The following is a 20,599-nucleotide window of genomic DNA, read 5'->3' as shown; positions in this document are numbered from 1 at the left end:
TTTTCCTACATCTATGTTTTGACATATTTCTTTTATTGACGTGGGGGGGGGGGGGGGGGGGGGACATTTGAATAACACAGTCAATATTTAAATAAATGTTTTGAGGTATCTTTTCCAATTCATGAAGGACACATGGAGTCTGCTTTTTTATTTTTCCTGAAAATATCAATGGATAAAATACATGAAAGTAGCCTGAATCGACAAAGGTGATAAGAGAAGAGAAATATAGAAAACACAGTTTCACTGCACCTATAATGAATTTTCTTTCAGATTACTGATACCTATAAAAATATCAAGTATTTTCCCTAAACTTATATCACTCAAGTGGCAGTACCTCGCCTAATGTTTAAGACTAAGTATTTAATCTTCTAATGTCACTGAAGTGGAGATGCCTCCCCTAATGCTTAACTTTATTTATCTTCTAATGTCATTTTCCAAAAATATGTTTTTTGAAAAATTGTTGGCAGTGGGTGAACTTAAAAATGAGTTCAAAATGTTTTTTAGTGTTTGATACGCACATAAAATTCATAACATTTCTTGTATAATTCAAAAAATGACGAACAGAAAATCTATAACATTTCTTGTATAATTCAAAAAATGAAAAGGAAACTATAAAAATGGCATCATATTCTAGAAAATAAAAGTGGAAAACAACCTCTTGGAAATAAGCCAAATTTAAGGTTTTCTAATGATCAACTTTTAGTTTCCTTTGATCCCTATTTTCTCATGCTAAACAACTAGAAAACTCGAAACTATATAAAACAAAGTTTTCCATTGAAACAAACTAAGCATTTTTTGGATGGAACACAGGAGCAATTTTTTTTTTTTTTTTTTTTTTTTTTTTGGGGATAGAAAGGAAGATTTCATTAAACACTAAACAGAAACAAAACGGTCATAGGCCACCCTGGCAGAATCAAGACTCAATGCAAGGAAACTTCCACCGGGGGGTCTAAGAAAATTACAAAGTCTTGGGAGAGCAAATCTCCTCTTCTAGCAAGCGCATTTATTCGCCTCGCGATAACAATGATTAATTTGGACTCTAGGAATATTTCCTAACTCAGTTTTACAATCACTTACAAGAGCATCAATGCAGTTTCGGTGGCCATCTGATTTTTGCAGAAGATCAACTATAAGCTTGGCATCCAATTCAATGATCACAGCAGGAAGCTTGAGAGCTATGCATAATCTGAGACCATCGTGTAAAGCCCATAGTTCCGCAAGTTCCGCAGCCACGCTAGTCGAAAACCCCACATTCCTAGCATAACCTTTCAGCCACTCTCCCTTATCATTTCGGATTAAACCTCCACCACCCGCCTTCCTCGGATTACCAAGCGAAGAGCCATCTGAGTTAAGCTTGAACCAGGTAGGAGGAGGAAATTGCCAACTGATTGCAATCTGCCTTCGGGTTGAGGTCTGTTTTGCATTGATACCAATATAGGCAAATTCCGTTGCTTTTGCAAGTACATCAGACTTTAGATTTCGCTGCCCATTCTCATGTCTAAACACCACACTGTTCCTATTCAGCCATAGAGTCCGTATACAAAAACAAAATATGATTCCCCATCTAATATCCAAATTAAGGGAAGTGTTAAAGTTGCAGCAATTTTGCCTAAGCCATTCTAAGGAGTTTAAACCAAAGAAAATAGATTCAGCCATAAGAGGAGATAAAGAGCTCCAAAGATTGCGAGCAACATGGCAATCTCTAAGGACATGTAAAATGGACTCTAAACCATCCATACCTCTTGCTGCAAGAACAGTGCTGACCGGAATGCTTTTGTAAAAGCATTGCCACACAAAACACTTTATTTTTGGGATAGTGGAGGCCTTCCAAATCCAGTCCCCATCAAAGCAACATATGTAGTGTCCTTCCTCATCCAAACTTGCAAGTTTATAAGCTTCTTTCAATTCAAAAATCCCACTCGGAGAAGAAGACCAGGTGATGCGGTCCACATTACATGCATAAAAGGAAATGGAGGTAGCCTTAATTTCTGAGATCAGCTTGTTAGGGAAGGAGAACAAGCATACACTCCAAGCCCAACCCGAGAACCCAAACACATCTTTTAAGGCAATCTGCTCTTCCCCCCTATTAAGGGGTCCTACAATTAAACTTCGCAAAGGACCTTTATCTAACTATTTATCAAACCAGAAAGATAGCTTGCTGTCCTTGCCAACTACCCATTTCGCTCCTTTTTTGAAGATTGATTCACCCTTTCGGATAGCTGACCAAGTAGTTGAACAAGACTTGAATGACCGAGCATTGGACAACCTCCTCGAGGAGTAATACTTTTGGGAGAGGACTCTAGCCCAAAGAGAGGAAGGCTCCGTATGAAGTCTCCAATTTAACTTGTCTAGATTGGCAACATTTTTAGCTTTGGCTGCTTGGTTAGGCTTTGCAATTTTCTTCCAACTCACCAAATGAAGCCTCTTCTTGCTCTTTGACGAACCCCAGAGAAAATTGTGACTAAGTCTATCAATGCTATTCAGAATCTTTGCGGGAAGAGCAATGCATTGCATGGCATAGTTAGGGATTGTGGTGGTCACGGCTTGAGTTAAAACAAGCCTACCCGCAAAGGAAAGCAAATTAGCTTTCCACTTGGCTAGTCTGCTTTGCACCCTCTCAATAATAAACCCGAAGTCTTGGGAAATAGCTGAGTGTTTAATAGGGAACCCCAGATATTTCCCTAACGAAGGAGTAGAGCGGAAGCCCAAGATGTCACCCAAATCAGCCCTAACTTCAGAAGGCACATTGGGGGAGAAGAAAACTCAGAATTTCTCATGACTCACCTTTTGGCTTGAAATACTACAAAAAGAATCCAACACCTCCCTAATCGCCACACAATTCTTCTGGTTAGCCCTTGCGAAGAGAAATAAATCATCCGTGAAGAATAAATGAGAGAAGGCCGAACTGCTCCGAGAAGCCTTGATGGGATTCCAATGCTTGGAATTACACTTATTAGCAATGAAAGCTCCCAAAACTTCCATACACAATATGAAAAGATATGGAGAGAGGGGGTCACCTTGTCTAATACCCCTTGATGAATGGAAAGGCTCTAAGGCACCTCCATTGAACAAAATGGAAATGGACAAAGAGGAGACACAACTCATAATTAAGGTGATCAGATGGTTGGGGATCTTGAAAAGGGTGAGGGTGTCTCTGATAAAGCTCTATTCAAGCCGGTCATAGGCTTTTTCCAAGTCAATTTTGATTGCCATGCTACCACCTCTACCCCTCTTCCTAGACATTGAGTGAATAATCTCCTGCACGATAATGGCATTGTCAACCCCTTTTCTACCCGGCACAAAAGCTATTTAAAGCAGAGAAACAAGTCCAGGAAGCAAGGGCCTTAGTCTAGCCACAATGATCTTAGTGACTATCTTATAAACCGTGTTACATAAACTGATAGGACGGTAATGGTTGAAGGTTTTGACATTTTGACATTTAGGAATAAGAGTGATGATAGTCTGATTGAGGTAATCCGGAATCCTCCCCGAGGCAAAAATACCCTTTACTTCCTCTCGCACAGTATCACCCACCAACAACCAAAAGCGATGAAAAAACCCCGCATGAAGGCCATCGGGATCGGGAGCTTTAAACGCCTTAAGAGATCACAAACCAACAATAATATCATAGTTGGATATTGGCTAGATAAGGTTTTCTGTCTCAACCTCATTAAGACTATTGTTCCAAAAGGGAGGATTCCAAGCATCCTTGAAAGCATAGTTGTGACTAGAAGAAAAAAGGTCTGAGTACCCTTTTCTAATATAATAGCTATTTCTCCTTCCCCTTGAATCCAATTACCAACACTATCTTTCAAGCATGAAATACGGTTTCTCCTTCTACGAACCAATGCCGAGGTGTGATAAAAACTAGTATTCCTATCCCCTTCCACCACCCAGGTTATATGGGATTTCATGGCCCAAAACTCCTCCAACTTGGCAATTTCATGGTATTTAGTTCTCAAATCTCTCTCCAAATCCACTAGAAAATTATTAGGATTGATCAACATGGTTGTTTGGATACCCCCAAGTCTGGCAAGAACTCTTTTCTTTCGATGAAATAAATTATTGAAAACATTTTTATTCCATATCCTTGCTTTATCCACAAAAGTTGAAACTGCTACAGAGAGCCTAGTTGGGCTGGCCCAGGCCTCTTTCACATCCCCGGGAAGTCCGGGTGGGTCAGCCACATTGGCTGGAAACGAAAGGGACGCGGAAAATTGATATCTTGACTCCTATTCAAACACAACACCTGGCAGTGGTCAGAGTGCGCCCTTTCAAGGTGTTGAACAGAAGATTTAGGAAATAAACCATTCCACTCCGCGTTGACAAAAACCCTATCAATTCTTTCTTGGATGAGATGAGACAAAGGATGCTGATTCGACCATGTGAAACGGGTCCCAGAAAAACCTATGTCAATCATCCTACAGGAGTCAAGATAGTCTTGAAATCGTAAAGCTCTACAAATGTTCACCGCTCTCCCCCTATATTTATCTTCCCCCATCAGAACCTCATTGAAGTCCCTTGCCATCACCCAGGGAAAGGAGTGAAGTTCAGACACAGTCTTCAAATTATCCCAAAGAAGGCACCTCTCTACAAATCTTGGATTGGCGTAAACTACAGATAGCAATCATGGAGTATTGGAATAAATTGGAGTGACCAACACATGAATTTCTTGTTCTGTCGTGGCAAGCTCTGTTACACTCACCCGAGAACTATCCCAAAGCAACCACAAACCACCAGATAAACCAATAGCATTAGCAAAAATTGCCCCATCAAAAGGCAACCTGTCAGCAATCCTTTTCGCCCTATCACCACTAGCTTTAGTCTTAGTTAGGATCAAAATAGCAAGATTGTGCATACGAGCCAAATCAATAACATTATTATAGAAGGTGGGGTTAAGAGCATAGGAGTAATGCATTATATAAATGTGCCAACCAAAAAAAAAAAATAATAATAACAAGAGGACATTGCAACTTAAGTGAGAGTTTAAGGTTTATATTAACAATTAACTAAATATCAAACCTCTTAAAAAAAAAAAAAAAAAAACAACATATATGTGCATTTCTGGTGTGCCCCTAGTAGGAATATTGTAAAGAATCTAAGGACGCTGTGGTGTTTGTAACCAAAGTTAAGAATCAGATTAGGACTCATGTCCCAAAAATAAAAGAAAAAAGAAGAAGAGAGATTATGACTCATGTCATTGTTACTGTTTTGCTTTTTTAAAAATGAAACCTATTAGATCACAGTAGATAAACTAATATAGAAGATCAACGTTGTTCTTTAAAGACGTTCCTTTGTAGCCACCTAATTTTCCTGATTAAATATGTTGGGTTGTTTTACATGAACAATATGTTGTCCCATCGATTATTCTTTACAGCTATTATTCCCCATTAGAAATATCTTCTCCTCAAATTGAACGGGACACCATTTTCCCAAGAGTAGCATCTAAACTGAATGGGGATATAGTTAGGTTTTTTAGCAATGGATCCCCATGTCAAGAAAATTATCTTATGAGACGATTTTATAAGAGATCCCTTTCACAACATATATAAGTCCTACTTGTGAAAAAGATGTCTCATAGGACCGTCTCATATCACCCGAGTAAAAGTTTGATGCAAAGTACTTACCATATTTGAAACTGTTTGTAATAAATTATATAGCTCATATCAACCTACTATAAGCCTTATGTGAGACTCATCACATAGCAGCACAATGCCTTCATAATCCAAATTCAAACACATACACTGGCCAAGGTCCCGCAAACTTTATTAGAAATGTCGTACTCATATTAGTTTTTTAATCACAGTTGAAGAGGTAGAGTTGATGAGGACAATGAGACTTCCAACCTGCCAACTTAGCTTGCTTTCTATATCAAAAATTCAAAATTGAATCATTTCTCTCTCCCCCTATATGTTTGATGGGAAAGCCCAAGTACCTTCCCAGTGGATTTATGGCCTGATCAAACCAGCAGTGGGAAAAAGGTTCAAAAGAAGTGGACAGTGATAAGAGTAATTCTTGCTTAAGGAAATCACCTCTCCTCGCTTGACCAGCATTGGGAAAAGGTTCAAAAGAAGTGGACAGTGATAAAAGAGGAAGTCTTGCTTAAGGAAAACACCTCTTCATTTTTGACCATGTAATTTTTTGTCCAAAAGACGCATGGTCTATCATTTGATAGAGATTCTTGATAAGCACCAATTTTTTCTTGTTAGATCCGGCAGCCTTCATATTTTGAGTAGGTAATTTTTTGTTGCAATCTGATATGTACAGACACTTCTAGTACAGATATTACGACCACCATATTTATCTTCTCCAGGACATTGTTAGAATCTCCAACAATAGCCCAAGAGAGGTTATGAGGACCTGTCACCACGGTTCTTCCACAACAGACATCTTTTAAAAAATCTAGGACTAGCATAATTATAAGTCTATAACTTCGGAGCCAAGAGTCAGTAGTCTTTTACCTCAACCAAGGCATGAATTTCCTGCTTCATCAAGGAAAGAACTTCCACAACTACCCAGTCGGAATGCCAAAGTGGCCACAACCCCCTACAAAGCCAATGATATTAATAGTCATTGCCGCATCAAAAGGTAATTTTCTAATAAGATCATCAGCTTTGTCACACTAGGTTCCACAGGGGCCAAAACTTTCACGTTCAAAGCGTGAGACCAGTGAGCCTTTATATATAGTTTATCCTCTTTAGAAGGACTAATGGCAGCAAAACCATCGCAAGTGGAGAGAAAAGTCCTCAGCTCCTTAGGTTTCGATTGGGCAAAGAGGTGTACTGCTTCGCTGGCCATAGTGCTTCTTTCAGCAAAGGGCATGCCAACCATTTAAGTGGTTTTGGTGAAACAAAAACAGTAATACCATTCAGTTCACAGTCCAGCTCACATGATTACTACCAAATTTCTAACCGAACAATAAATTCATATGAACATAAAACTTTATTCCAAGATAAATAATTTCCATAACTGAAACTTTGGTACAGTCCAAAGACTCCAAACACACCACCTTAAGCCCCATTTTGCAATACACAATTCTACCAAAGGCTAAAGATTAATGCATTATCATCTTCAAGAGATCACCTCAAGTCCATCAGTCAAATGACCATTTCTTGTGCTCACCTTGGTTGCTGCCGAGCAATAATTTTGAATAAAATTATAGCCCCTGCACATTCCTGCAGTGTATGGAACCACAAATTACGAGTTTCAAGAAATAAGGCAGGTGGGATGGACAAACCATTGCTCTGTTGACTAGCAAGGTCTTCATTCCAGCGAAAGGGGCAGTGTCAATGCAGAGCAATAAACAATCTTAAATACAAACTCAAAACACATTAAACCCAACATACATTATATTCCTCTTAACTGGCTTTAATTATTTGAAACCTTATTTCTCCTAGATGTCATCATCTAGGAACATCAAACAAGAAGCTTGTTTCTCATGTGCAAGTCCTTTCAAAGTCCATTCTTGATGATGTTTTTCAGCCTCTCATTTGCAGCCACAAGTTCCGCAGCTATTCCTGGTTCATTAGCAGAATGTCCAGCATCTGGGACAACCTGTTGACAGTGATGCAAATTATTATGTTGCTTATTTATGTTTGGGGGGGGGAGAGGGAATCAGAACTCCAAGGGCATATATGAAACATTGAAAGCAAGTAATTAGACGTTAACTAATAACAACAGCTCCATTCCCTGAGTTAATCAGGGTATCTGCAAATGAAGAATTCTAAACAGTTTGCCCTACTTTTCGTACTTGGATATGAGAGGAAAACAATACTAAATAGAAAGGAAAAAAGATAAATGAAAATTTGGATTTTCCATCAAGCATACTTAACTTATGTAGAACCACGGCCTTAGTTCAAGGCCATGATGCCTCTTTCTGCAACCTCATTCCAGTTTATACACATAATAACACTTGGAATGAAGGAAAATTTTCCCATAATTTTAAGTTGACGGTTGGTTCCTTGAAGATATGTTGACTATGAACTGCTTATCCACACCTTAATATGTGCACTACTTCTGTAGCAATGGCATAGAATTATCGCATCATTTGATAAGTTATCTTAATATTCTGCACCCTCATAACAATTAGGTCTTAAAGAAATCGATGATCTCAACGGCCACATATACTTCGAGAGAAACTTTTCTGGTTTTATCACACACAAGATTATAACATAATCAGATAACATCATACACCGCCAAAGTCTACTCCCTCATCTGAAAATAGACGGGCATTTACAAAATGCATTTTAATGAAACAAAGTAAACAACAGAATCTTCCTAAAATGCCCTTAAGCAGGCTAAGAGGGCGGGTTAAAGTTTGAGAAAATGTGATCTCAAATTTAAAGGTAATAGGGGAAGTTAAATGGATGGATGCTTTCCTTTTTGGAAACTCCAAAAAATTTGGGATGGCCCAAAAAGAGAGCACCCTATCTATTTTGGGAAAGGAAAATCTCTATATGCTTAACAAGTGGATTGAAAAGTACCAAGCCTGTGCTAGATCCAAACTTATTAGAATCCTTTGCTGTTTTTAACCACAAGGGTTAGTCAAAATGTTAAACAAGTCCACCAATTGCTTTTAAGAATTGCTCCTTAACAGACAAATACAACATGATGGCTTTACTACAATCAATGAGGAAAAGAAATTTAAGATGCGACCAGATGACAAAAGAAACTTTTTAAGTAACATACTAAGGGCATTTGGTTTGCACTTTTTCTATGTTGCATTTCTATTCTGTAACTGCACTGTCTGAAACTGCATAATGCCACCACAAGATTATCTACAGGCAAATTACAGGGCGCCATTATGCAACATATGCAAGACATGTTTCTCTATCATATACTGACATTTTAAAAACTTGCTAGGGCAGTCCGCCTACAGCAACTACTTATTCAGATTGACAAAAAGTCTACCTTATCTCTTCAAATTGTAGAAAACAAGTAGAACCTGACCAGATTGTCCAAACATCAAAGACCAGTGCTCTTTGCAATAGAGGATAAAGAAACTGGTATCAAGCAAGATAAATGGTCTTGAGTAGTTTTCTTACCTTAAAATCTGCCTCTGGCCATACTTTATGGAGATCCCATGCTGACATCATTGGACAGCAAACATCATATCTTCCCTGCAAAATTAAAGAGTGAAAAGTTCCTTTCATTTGGCATCAAACTTTGAATTCTACTGAATCCTCAGAAGGCATACCTTATGCAACTTATATGATAGCACATGAGATACAGATATTGCTACAATGCAATATCAACAATTCTCAGAGTACTCTTTACAACCAAACTCTGGAAATTTCGATCAAATTGCAAGCACTTAATAACAGAGGATGTTAAAAGCTTATATTATGAGAACAGGGCCAACAGGCAGCATATCAGCAGGTTGAAGTACCACTGGCACTATAGCCAGGTGACACTTTTTTTTAAAAGAGGGAGGTCATCTCAGATGAACCAGTGGAAGGGATATTTTAGGGAGTGTAGGAAGGTTCCCTCAAAAATATAGTCCACTATTGCTTGAAAAAGAAGAAACAAGAAGAGTATATTGATTAGGTGGCTGTGGTGGCAAAGAGTAGTTGTGGTTGTGGTAGGTGAGTAGGTCTTAGGTTTAAATCGTACTATCAGATAATAAGAGGCTACATCTACAGGGGTGTGAGTGTGTGGGGGTAGGTTTGTGTGTGCCTGCAAATGCACATGCATGCATGCGTGCGCACATGTGTAGCTAAATAACTTATTGTTCTTTACTGTGAATGTTTTGATAACAATAAGTAAATAACTTATTATTATTATATAATTTCAAAATTCTCATATAGTATACTAGAGGTCTTATAATTTCACATGGAAGGATTTTTGTGTTTGGATAGATTTTAGCTACATTTTATGTGAGTTTCTATTGCTTGTAGTTAATATAGACTTAGGAAAAGCGTGAATTGAAATGATTTAAGAAAAGTAATGGTTTTAAGTTCTTCTTCTTCTTCTTCTTTTTTTTTTTCTTTTTTTTTTTTAATTTTTATTTATTATTATTTTTTTTTAAATTTTTTTAATTTACAGTTTAATTTGAAATAACCCCAAACTATAGGGGATTATATAATTTACCCAAATTTTTAATTAAGGATAGCCACTTGGCCAAGAGTATATCTACTTGCCGCATAGAGAAAATACCACTTGACAAAATCATAGAGTATATGGTGTCGCAACATACAGATCTTTTTAGCTGACCCAATTAGTTGGGTTTAGAGCTTTGTTAAGTTGATATCCTTGTTATAACCTTTTGTCCTTGATGTCCAAGAGGGGTGCATTGCCCCCAGTTCATGGACATTATTATAAAATCCATCTGTTTATAGAAGTTAATAGACTGATGTACTTAGATCAACCCAATTTTCAGAAATTCTTAAACAAATACATATGAACGTTCTTCCAATTACCATCCAATAAGCACTTATCTAGATGGGCACATGTATAAAATAAGCACTTATCTAGATCATGACATACATGCGCCCTTGTAAGGTTGAGATATGAAATACAACCTTGTATAAATTACTATGGAGTGATAAACAAAATCCATGTACAGGGAAAAAAAAATCATGAAATAAATGATAAAACCTTAGGAAAAAAATATATTATTACACACATTATGATAAGAATTAACCAACATACTTATAAAAATATATATGTAATACAAAATTAATAGATTTGCTTAATGACTACTTATATCATACTAATGAAAACAATTATGAGAAGGGAGATTCAACTATCTTAAAAGTGTGACGTAAGATATAAGTGAAAATAATAAAAGAGGTCATAGTCAGTGCACAACACTTGCGCCTTTGCAAGGTTTGGGAGAAGTGGTTGGTAGGCAACCTTATATATAAGTAAAAGTCATATGTTAATTAAATCAATTTTCTAAACATTAGGGCTTTTCAGAGATTCACCCTAGAAGCTTCACAAGAAATACGCTACTAAAATTGCTTAGATGAAAAGAAAATGAAAAATAAGGAGGTGGTAATCAAACAATTCTCCAGCACATGACACATGTAATATCACATCAATAAACATTACGCATGTATCATCCTTCCAAGTAGATTACTCTTGCTTCAATAGTTACTAAATAGCATGATCACAATGTATGGGTGATAATCAAAACATTTACCTGTACAATAGTAGTGTTAATATGCCTTATCTTATCAACATTATCTAACAGGAATGAATCTGAAGGAAAGAAACCCCGGTTCACGAAATAATGATTTTCGATTCTTGCAAATGCCTGGAAAATTTCAAAAAAAAAAAAAAAACTTTTCGTTAACAAAAGCATAATTTCAATTATTCAAATATCCACAGCTCAGAAGATATGAAATAAGATGCAAATGGCGTGGATCTGTCTGATCCTCAGTACTACAGGCAATTATTTACAAGACTTAGTTGCATACTGTTCATCTTGCACCCATGCCACTTATAACCCATATGTGGAAAACCCAATAAAATTTTAGGTTTCTTGTAGTAAATATACAGAGTCTTTGGTGGTTTGAAATTTCAATTTTCTTCTTGTGCCTGTTCTAAACGACAGCAGATTAAAAGGAGACACAAGTAAGAGAAGTTTTAAATTACTATCAAGTATCTATCTCCCACTGTAAATCCTTTACTTTTACTTTAGAGGGTACTTATATGGTCTTTAATAAATGATAGAGAAATAAAAAAGAAGAAGGAAGTGAGAACAGGAAAAATGAGGTAAAAAAAAAGGAACAAAAAGAACTGGATGCATTGTTGATAAGAAAAGAAACTATATAAAGCAGAAGAAAATGCCATACTTTCAACAAGCTTAAGTATGAAACTTTCCTCACAAAGCTATTCCATAGATTTGCAGCAAGACTTGAGCATCATCAAGCTTTTTCTTAACTTTTTCAATACCCGAAACTGTTTTATGAATTTAATTTCCAGCTAAGAGCCATGTCTACTAAAATGAATACTTTGCATTCCTTTAAACTATTTAAAAAAAAAAAAATATTATCCATTTCTTATTTTCTCTCAGCATTCTTATTTGCTCCATTGCTACCCCACAAAGAGAATCACATCATCTGCAAAAACAAAGGCAATTTTTTTTTTTGGTTTTGTTTTGATAAGTGCAAAAAACAAAGGACATAGAGTCAAGGCTTCTCCATTACTCCCCTTGACTATAAACCCCATCAGAAAACCTTCCTCTACTGACCAATCAATCATCTTACTAAGCAATTCCATAATTAGGATGAAGAAAAGAGAGGTTGGGGGGTCCCCTGATGTACCCCTCTTGAATTCTCAACCAAAAAAAAAAAAAAAAAAAATTCCAGGGCTGCCATTAATGAGAACTGAAAATATGAATGAAGAAATACACATTTTGATCCAAGTCCTAAATTTCTCTCCAAACTCATATTGCTGTTGTAAATAAAGGAGACTATCCCAACTGACATGATCATAAGCATTCTCTATGTCCAGTTTACAAATGATCCATGCCTAATCTCAAGCTTCTTTTTTGAAGACAATGAGCGTTCTATGCCTGATCTCAAGCTTCTTTTTTTTCAGAACCTTATTGGACTGGTTCTCAGTATGGAGAAACCATCATTTTTCTTCTTTTTTGGATTTTCTTGATTTATGTAATTTCTGTATTTGATATGTACACCCCTGTATACTTCCTGTGTACTTGGGTGTCTCTCTCTTTTCGTTATCAATAAATCCTTATTACTTATCAAAAAAAGAAAAAAAATGATCCATTGGATCCACTATGAACTTTGCTATCTAGGACTTCCTTTGCTATTAAATCTGAATCTATTATCTACCTTCCACAAAAGAATTTTGTGAATATAATGTAGATTACCAATACCTTCATAATATGTTGGCTAGTACCTTTGCCAATATTTCATACAAACTCCCTATCAGATGGGTCTAAAATCTCTAATATAAGTAGCTTCTCACAGACTGAAACTAGTTGTTCCTACTACAATACAGTTGTTCCAAACACTCCCTCACCTAATCAATAAATCCTGGGGCTTGGAGCCACATATTCTCAAACCTGAAAGGAGGATTGGATGATCTGATACCAGCATCGAAAATATTCTTTTAAGTACATCGGAATAATTATCATCCCATGCCACTGAGGTTGAGAAATGATTTATTCATGACATACTTGGTTGCTTCTGATACTTTCCCAAGTGTAGAAGCCCTTCTGGACACTAATAAATCATGTGTACAAGCACATTATAATAAAAAAAAGGTGAATGTGGTCTAAAAGTATCAAATGGCCATCATGATAGCTCATTATTGTCACATGGAATTGTAAAAAAAAAAAAAGTTTCTACTTATTAAACTTTAACTCGTTAATTCTCTATTCCATAGCGAAAATGTCAGGAAAATACCCAAAAAAATCAAATGAAGGCAATCATTTTACAAAATTTTGAAACTCTAGAGACCAAATTGGAAAATGGGTCAAACTTTAAGGAAAAACATGGATTATCTTGTAAATGTGCTACTTTGTAACTTTAGGACCAAATTCAATAATGGGCCAAACTTTAAGGACCAAACTTGGCATTTGCCCTTTTACTGTTTGCAAAGAACAATATAAAAGACACAATAATTATCATTGAATCAACTTACCAATGAAAATTTATCATCATCACCTCTCTTGATGTTCTCTTCATTTGGAAGTAGATGGGCTGTCATCATTTCCCATTTGGTCCAAGCTCTAGCAGCTGCATACTAAGAGAATAGGAAAGGGTTAAGAGAGCTATATGATTTTTCAAATATAACAGACAAGACAGAAAAGCAACCATTCAATAAAAAAATGTAATGCATGGGAAGACCTTTTTTTTAATTTTTTTTTAATAGGTGCATGGGAAGACCTATTTCCTCCACAATAAACAGACACACAATCTTTTGTAGCATTTAGGCCTATGGAAACTTAAACCAGGAAGAGTTCAAGACTACCCCACTAAGAATGCTGCACATAGAGAGTGCTACCCTGTTATGAAGAGGATCTTTTAGTTGACTTTCAATGTATATAAAAATAAAGGTTCTAGCTTCAGAACATATGCTAGAGATGTTTATCCCACGTGTGTCACACACAAAATATTTAATTCAAATATTTGAAGGAGGGAGGCCTTTGAAGAAAATATGTAACAATCTGACATACCTTATTTAACATCATTAACATGAGTTGCAAATTTTTCTTGTGTTCGTTTCCCCATCAAACAGATAAGATCTTCAAGTAATTGTGCAAAAATGAATATTAGTTTAATTTTTAGTTCTGGCCATAATTTTCAGCATTTATCTAGTGAGGCCAAAATGTCATATCCACTGTAGTCTGTATGTCACATCATAGTTGGGTTAAAAGAATTTTCATTTAAAAGATTTGCTCTTGAGTCCAGTTCATTTATATGCAACAGCAGAATCAAAAGTGTTCAGGAATTCTACACAGATCTTTACTTTGGCTATTTAGGCTTATCCACAGTTTAACTGCAACTCAATTTTTATAGGAAAACAGTTCTAGGTGTGCTTTCTTCAGTTTCAAGGAAGTTCATTAGCTCTTCATTGAATTGTTTCTGTTGCAAGTTAGTAATTTTTAAAATAAATAAAAAATAAATAAAAAATTGGCTAAACATGTTTTATATTCAATGTTATTTTAAGGTCCATTCAACCAAAACAACATAAAAATATATAATTAATGGGAACTTTACAGTATGTTGGTTCATTGAAGGCAAGGTAGCTAAGACTACTTTTACATCTAGGATTCAGTGTCTAGGATTCAACAATTATGCCAACATACCACAACAGAATCACATTCCAATCATTTTTTATAATTAATTATTTTCTTGTTTAATACATTATTACTAATTGAAAATAAGTAATAACTTCATTTTAAGACAGAAGTACATAGAGAATGTACAGCATGCTCAACCCATTACAATCATATTTGAGGAAGGGCATATTATATCGTGAAATTATAAAAGATTATTGGATGTAATATGAATTGTCACTGAGTTTGATCCTTCTTTGCAACATATACCAAACTTATTGAGTTAGGAAAGATTATCAATTATAATTCCTCATTGAAGCCACATGGGTAACAGGTTCACAATCATAAGTTCATAACTGCAAGATAGGATCACCTTCATGCTATGTTTGGTTTGGTTGAAAAGTGAGGGGATGGAAAATGGGGGAAGAAAAAGAAAGAGGAAATTATGATTTTTCCATTATTTGATTGGGGTGAAAAGGAAGAGGAAAGAAAATGGGGATGGTGGGGTTTTCCCAGGCCCGCCAATTTTGTTCCTTCCAAATTGGGGAGAAAATGGCCATGAAAAATAAAATTACAAAAGTATCCCCATTACCCCAGTATTTCAAACTACAATAAGGGCATAATAGTCTATCCCTCCGCTTTTCCATTGCTCTTACAAAACACAAAGGAAAAACAAAAATCTTTTTTTTCCTCCCACTTTTCTAATCTCCCTATATTTTCCATCCCCCAATTTTTCCATCCTTTCAATCAAACATATCCTAAATAGCCTAGGAGTTTAAAAATATTTTCCATGTTGCAGAAACATTCAAAGTTACATACTTTTAGATATAGGTAAAAGATAAATTTTCTAAATAGATAATTGTTTTTGATAGGTAACGTAAAATTGTATTAAAAATCATAGCCAACCAAAGTACACTGGAAATGTACTAAAGGGGCAAAAGTAAGAAACCAAAATTACAAATATCAAGTAAAACAGGTAGGGAAAAACAAGAAACAAAAGGCAGAACCAAACTCCATTGTAGGAGAGTTTGAAAGAAAAAAGACTTGAGCTCAAGCATAGACTGTTCACATCCCTCAAAACTTCTAGCATTCGGTTCTTGCCAAATACACCACATCAAGCAATGTGGTACAAGCCTCCAAACAGATAATTAAAGGAAGCTCAAGGTCTCAATAGACACAACAATAGCAAATATTAAATTTCACATGTCCAACCAAGCCTCAATACATGCCTCACTCATTGGGCAGGACCTGCCTCTATTGTAATTTTAGATAATTCTGAAACTTCCATTCCCAGCAAACCAAATTTTGATAGATTCTTGTGGTCTGAGAGACAGGACACAGATCTCACAGCTAATAAATCTTTAAAGATAAAATTTTCAATAAAGTAAAAGGAAACTCTTACTTGTGTTTCCACATCATCAGAGTTTAATCTCTTTTTGTAGGCATGAAGGAAGCTTTCCCTTTCATTTTCTGGAATGAGATCTCTAAATGGCTCCCAAGCTGTACATTGAGACAAAATGCAGAAGCATTCAACCAATTAAATATTTTCTCAATAGTTTAACTAGCAAAAAGAAAAACACCAAATCAATTCATTAACAAAACAAAAACCTCCCATACCTGCCTAAAAAAAAGTCAAATCAAATTTGGTTTTCACAAAACTAGCTGGTATAGTTCATAAGCAAATTAAAAACTCCCTCATGGTTTATCATTTTTAAAACAGGATGATTTAGTATGCCTCATAGTCATTAGCCAAACCTCATACAATATTATGTAATATCTTAAATTGGAAGGTGTTGCAAATTTCAATTTCTTGTAATGTTTAAAAGAATAACCAAATACAAGCAAAGTTATCATAACTAATGTGAAGGATTTTTCCAAATGCATGAAAGTAATTCCACAGATGTGTTGATGACATTCTTAATTTTAAATGCATATACTTTTTTTGATAAGTTTTTTAAAAGTTAAAAAAAAAAAATTTAAATGCATAAACTTAGGATAGATTGAATCCTAAAGCTCACATATACTTTCCAGAAAACATCTGACAGGAAACTTATATTGCTTATACCACACAATCGCAATAAATCTAGTAGACCAGCAAAGAATTATAAAAAAAAAAAAAAAAAAAAACATACCATCAGGGTATATGGCAGCAGCACCACCCTCATAAAACCAATCAATCTCTTTCTTTCGTACAAGAAAGATCCCTCTAAGGACAATGCCAGTGACCTGATAAAGAAATACAGAGATTGTCAAAATGTGTATATAAAGGGAAGAAATTTCTTAATTACAGATGGCATATTACCATTTTCAACAAAAGAAATAATGTACAATGAAATAAGCTTACGCACCTTGTCAGGGTGTGCTTGGCTGTATGCAAGAGCTAGTGTACTTCCCCATGACCCACCAAACACCTGCATGACAATAATAACGTTATCCATAGTTACAACCACTACCAATTACAGCAACAACAATCAAGCTTCGTCCCAAACAGTTAAAAACACAAAAAATTAAAAAATTTCTTTTAGGTTAAAAACCAGATGTGAAATATTGACCTGCCATTCAGGAATTTCCAAGTGTTCTCTTAGCTTTTCAATATCATCAATGAGGTGCTGTGTCGTGTTTTCTTCCAAGCAAGCATGAGGTGTACTTTGTCCTGAACCTCTCTGAAAGAAAGTATATATTTCTTGATTAAAACATGACTTCAAATGCAATGGAGCAAATAATTTAGAATAAACATTCACAAAATAACCTGATCAAATAGAATGATCTGGTAAAACTCAGGATCAAAGAATTTTCGATTACTTGGCGAGGTTCCTCCTCCTGGGCCCCCATGAAGAAAGACAACTGGCTGCAAGATAAGGTTCAAAAGAAGATTAACCAATACTTTTTCTTTATTTCTTTTGTTAGGTAAAAAAAAAAAAAATCAGCACAGAAATGTAGAGAGATATGAGCTAGACAACAAAGCTCTTTGAGACAATACTCCTTGTACAACCTTGCTAAATAAGTGCTAACCATAAAGGTCAAACATTCGCAATAATATTTATTCTAAACGGTGCCATAGATTGAACTCATGTTAAGAGAAACAAAATTCCCAATTATGGTCCCCTTCAAAGGCCAAAGATAGTCCTTTCCTTGAAATTTTCAGCCACAAGTATTGTGATAGTACAACCAATACACTCTACCAGCTGGCCAACAGGCATTTTCCATTGAAACACACGATATTCATCACGACAATTTGAACACACAGCAAGCCTCATAACTCTATATATCAGAACGATAATATATTTGATTAACCATTTGGGAATGTACATATGTCTGATAAAATACGGACAAAATTTTCCTCCAAACCAGTTTAGACAAAACCTGACCGTCCATACATGCTTTTAGTCTCATAACCTATCTAATGGTCATGCAACTTGTTTAAAAGGCTTAAATGGATCATCTAACTAAAAGTACAGGTGAATGATCATTTGAATTGTCATATAATGAGTCCAAGGAGATTCCACCAGACTGGTTTGGATGAAAACTTTGCAACGATAAACATTGAATTATCCAATATGTATAAACTAATTGTGAAGTCAGACAAGTAAAGAGAGAAAGGACCCATATTGGCAATTGCCACTCACATGCCCACTGGGGTTTCCAGATTGCTCCCAATAGATTGTGTGAATGTCAGAAACCTTCAAAAAGCCAGTACTATACGACTCAATATCCGGATAGAGGTTTCTGTTCAACTCCACAACCTCCTTCTCAGACTCCATCAAATCAATTAGCTGATGATCACAGTCACTCTTATATCCAAAACTCTGCGCACGTAGCACCAATTTCTTCCTTCCTGCACAAAACCAAATTGAATTCTAGCCTTTTCCAGCAAACCCATTTGAAAAAAACAAAATTTGAAAACCATGCTGCCTCATACATACATAAATACACATACATGTGTGCCTATGTGTGTATATAAAGATAGATACTTTTTCTGACAGGTATTGATTAATTAAGAACAGAAAACAGTAATCAAAGAAGAAATTGAGATTAAACTAAACCAAGATAATTCTTTTAATTAGAAAACAACCAAATTTTTTTTAAAAAGATTGAACACACTCAGAGAAAAAGAGTGACCTGAGGAGGTGAAATTGTTGGAAAATGGAGGAATGGGAAAGTGGAGGAGTTGAAGATGGGAGAGTGAAGAGGGAGTATTTGTTGTATTTATGGCAATGCCAATGGTGGTGTTAGTTGGAATAAAGAGCCCTAATGAATTCATTGTTCATTGCTACTGCCAAAAGTAGGGTACCAATTCTCAAATGTAGCTTAAAATATGGACTCGGTGCCCAATTGCAGACTTTCGTTTTTTTTTTGTGTCTATCTATCTGTGACTGTCTCTTCGTATATTATATTATTCACTGTCTTATCTAATACATCTCTAATGTTTTTGGCAAAGGTTAGTAATACTAGTAGCACAAACTATTTTATAACATTTTTATAAAATGTTAATGTAACAAAAAATAAAAAATGTAATAAACTTCTTATTAATTTTCATTTGAATTTATCATTAATATCACTTTTTTCATTTACTAATAATTACTTATCACATCAGCAGTTTGTAAATTTTTTTGTAAAAAAATTTGTACCTTTAGCATTCTTCAGAGAAGATATCTATAATGTTGATTCTATGAATAATTCCATTTCATGTCATTTGTATTATTATTATTATTATTATTATTATTATCAAAATATTTTTATTTATTTTCTAACATGCATGGAGTATCCAAAGACCCATAGAAACCGAGTGGTTTGACTTAGACCAACTCGCTGGCACACCAATCATTTCGTGTGTCATCTTATTTTTATAAAAAGATTGTGTTTATTACATACAAACGGTTTTTTTTACTTGTCAAAATACAAATTTTTTTTTTTTGTTGAGAAGAAAACCTGAAAGCTTTATTAAAGAAGACCAGCTATAGCAGCATGAAAAACAGAATAAAACTGTGGTTGAACATTCTCTATCCACACAGCATGGTTTATGACATTAAAATATAAAATTGATTTGATTGATAAATAGTACACACACTCTCTCTCTCATTTAACGTATTACCGTCTCACTCAATTGCTCTCACTAGGTTTGGACTTCGTCATCGTAACTAGATTGCACCATTCACCATTGCCCTTTGACGGAATTTCGAGATCTCCACTAGATCACAACTCCCATGCCCCAACAATTCGAGTCAACAACTATGAGATTGCTAGCGCAATGTCAACTCATGAGTTTGACCAATCCAATTACCAATGTATTGTCATCAAATCGGCAAACAAACTGTATATTTACAATCGACAATGGTTCTAGCATCTTAAAAACCAATTGCATTGGGTCGATCATCGGCTTTACTTTAAACCCAAATCCAACTTACTCATGGAGACCTCTAATGATTTATATGGATTTTTTGGAATTATTCTATTGATGAAAATAAGATGTGCATTGGTTGGATACAGGGGCGGCCCAACATAATTTGGGGCCTAAGGCGAAAAATTTATGCGGGGCCTTAAATATGTAAATATTAATTAAACAAAATTATTTAATACTAATCAAATTAAGGTTAATTTGATATATTAAATACATAAATAATACCAACTAGACTAATGTTAATTTCATATAGAGAATTGAATATCATAGTTGAATTATAAATATTAGTAAAAATAAATAAAAATATATTGCGATTGAAAAAGATACTTTATTTTGGATATAAGACGATGCATAGTTAAATAAAATTGTAATCTAATTTTTAATTTTATATTTTGATTTTAAGAGAGAGAGAGAGATTGATATTATTTGGTGTATGGTTTTGTAGGATA

General features: G+C 35.2%; 1 protein-coding gene across 1 annotated transcript; it reads right to left on the bottom strand.

Moving 5' to 3' along the window:
* Nucleotides 1-6,923: 6,923 nt before the first annotated feature.
* On the bottom strand, nt 6,924-19,090 carry LOC126707732 (proline iminopeptidase). The gene is made up of 11 exons (XM_050407598.1): nt 18,872-19,090; nt 18,379-18,587; nt 17,502-17,600; nt 17,305-17,415; nt 17,101-17,163; nt 16,885-16,978; nt 16,155-16,252; nt 13,615-13,716; nt 11,144-11,257; nt 9,045-9,119; nt 6,924-7,554 (listed from the first exon to the last, which is right to left on the bottom strand). Exons 1-11 carry the CDS (start codon nt 19,011-19,013, stop codon nt 7,453-7,455), a joined length of 1,209 nt encoding a protein of 402 aa, XP_050263555.1. The 5' UTR covers nt 19,014-19,090; the 3' UTR covers nt 6,924-7,452.
* Between the last annotated feature and the right edge of the window lie 1,509 nt (nt 19,091-20,599).

This window comes from Quercus robur, chromosome 11 (genome assembly GCF_932294415.1).
Source record: "Quercus robur chromosome 11, dhQueRobu3.1, whole genome shotgun sequence".
Taxonomy (NCBI): Eukaryota; Viridiplantae; Streptophyta; class Magnoliopsida; order Fagales; family Fagaceae; genus Quercus; species Quercus robur.
The sequence above is the reverse complement of the archived record's forward strand: the minus strand, read 5'-3'. Positions and strand labels throughout refer to the sequence as shown.

Excerpts from the sequence above, each read along its gene's own strand:
- LOC126707732 (XM_050407598.1), bottom strand. The coding sequence starts at position 19,013 with ATGAATTCATTAGGGCTCTTTATTCCAACTAACACCACCATTGGCATT. Across the intron at positions 11,258-13,614 it reads ATGATGATAAATTTTCATTG|GCATTTGCAAGAATCGAAAA; the intron begins GTAAGTTGATTC and ends GAAATTTTCCAG. Across the intron at positions 9,120-11,143 it reads TTAACACTACTATTGTACAG|GGAAGATATGATGTTTGCTG; the intron begins GTAAATGTTTTG and ends TTAATTTTGCAG.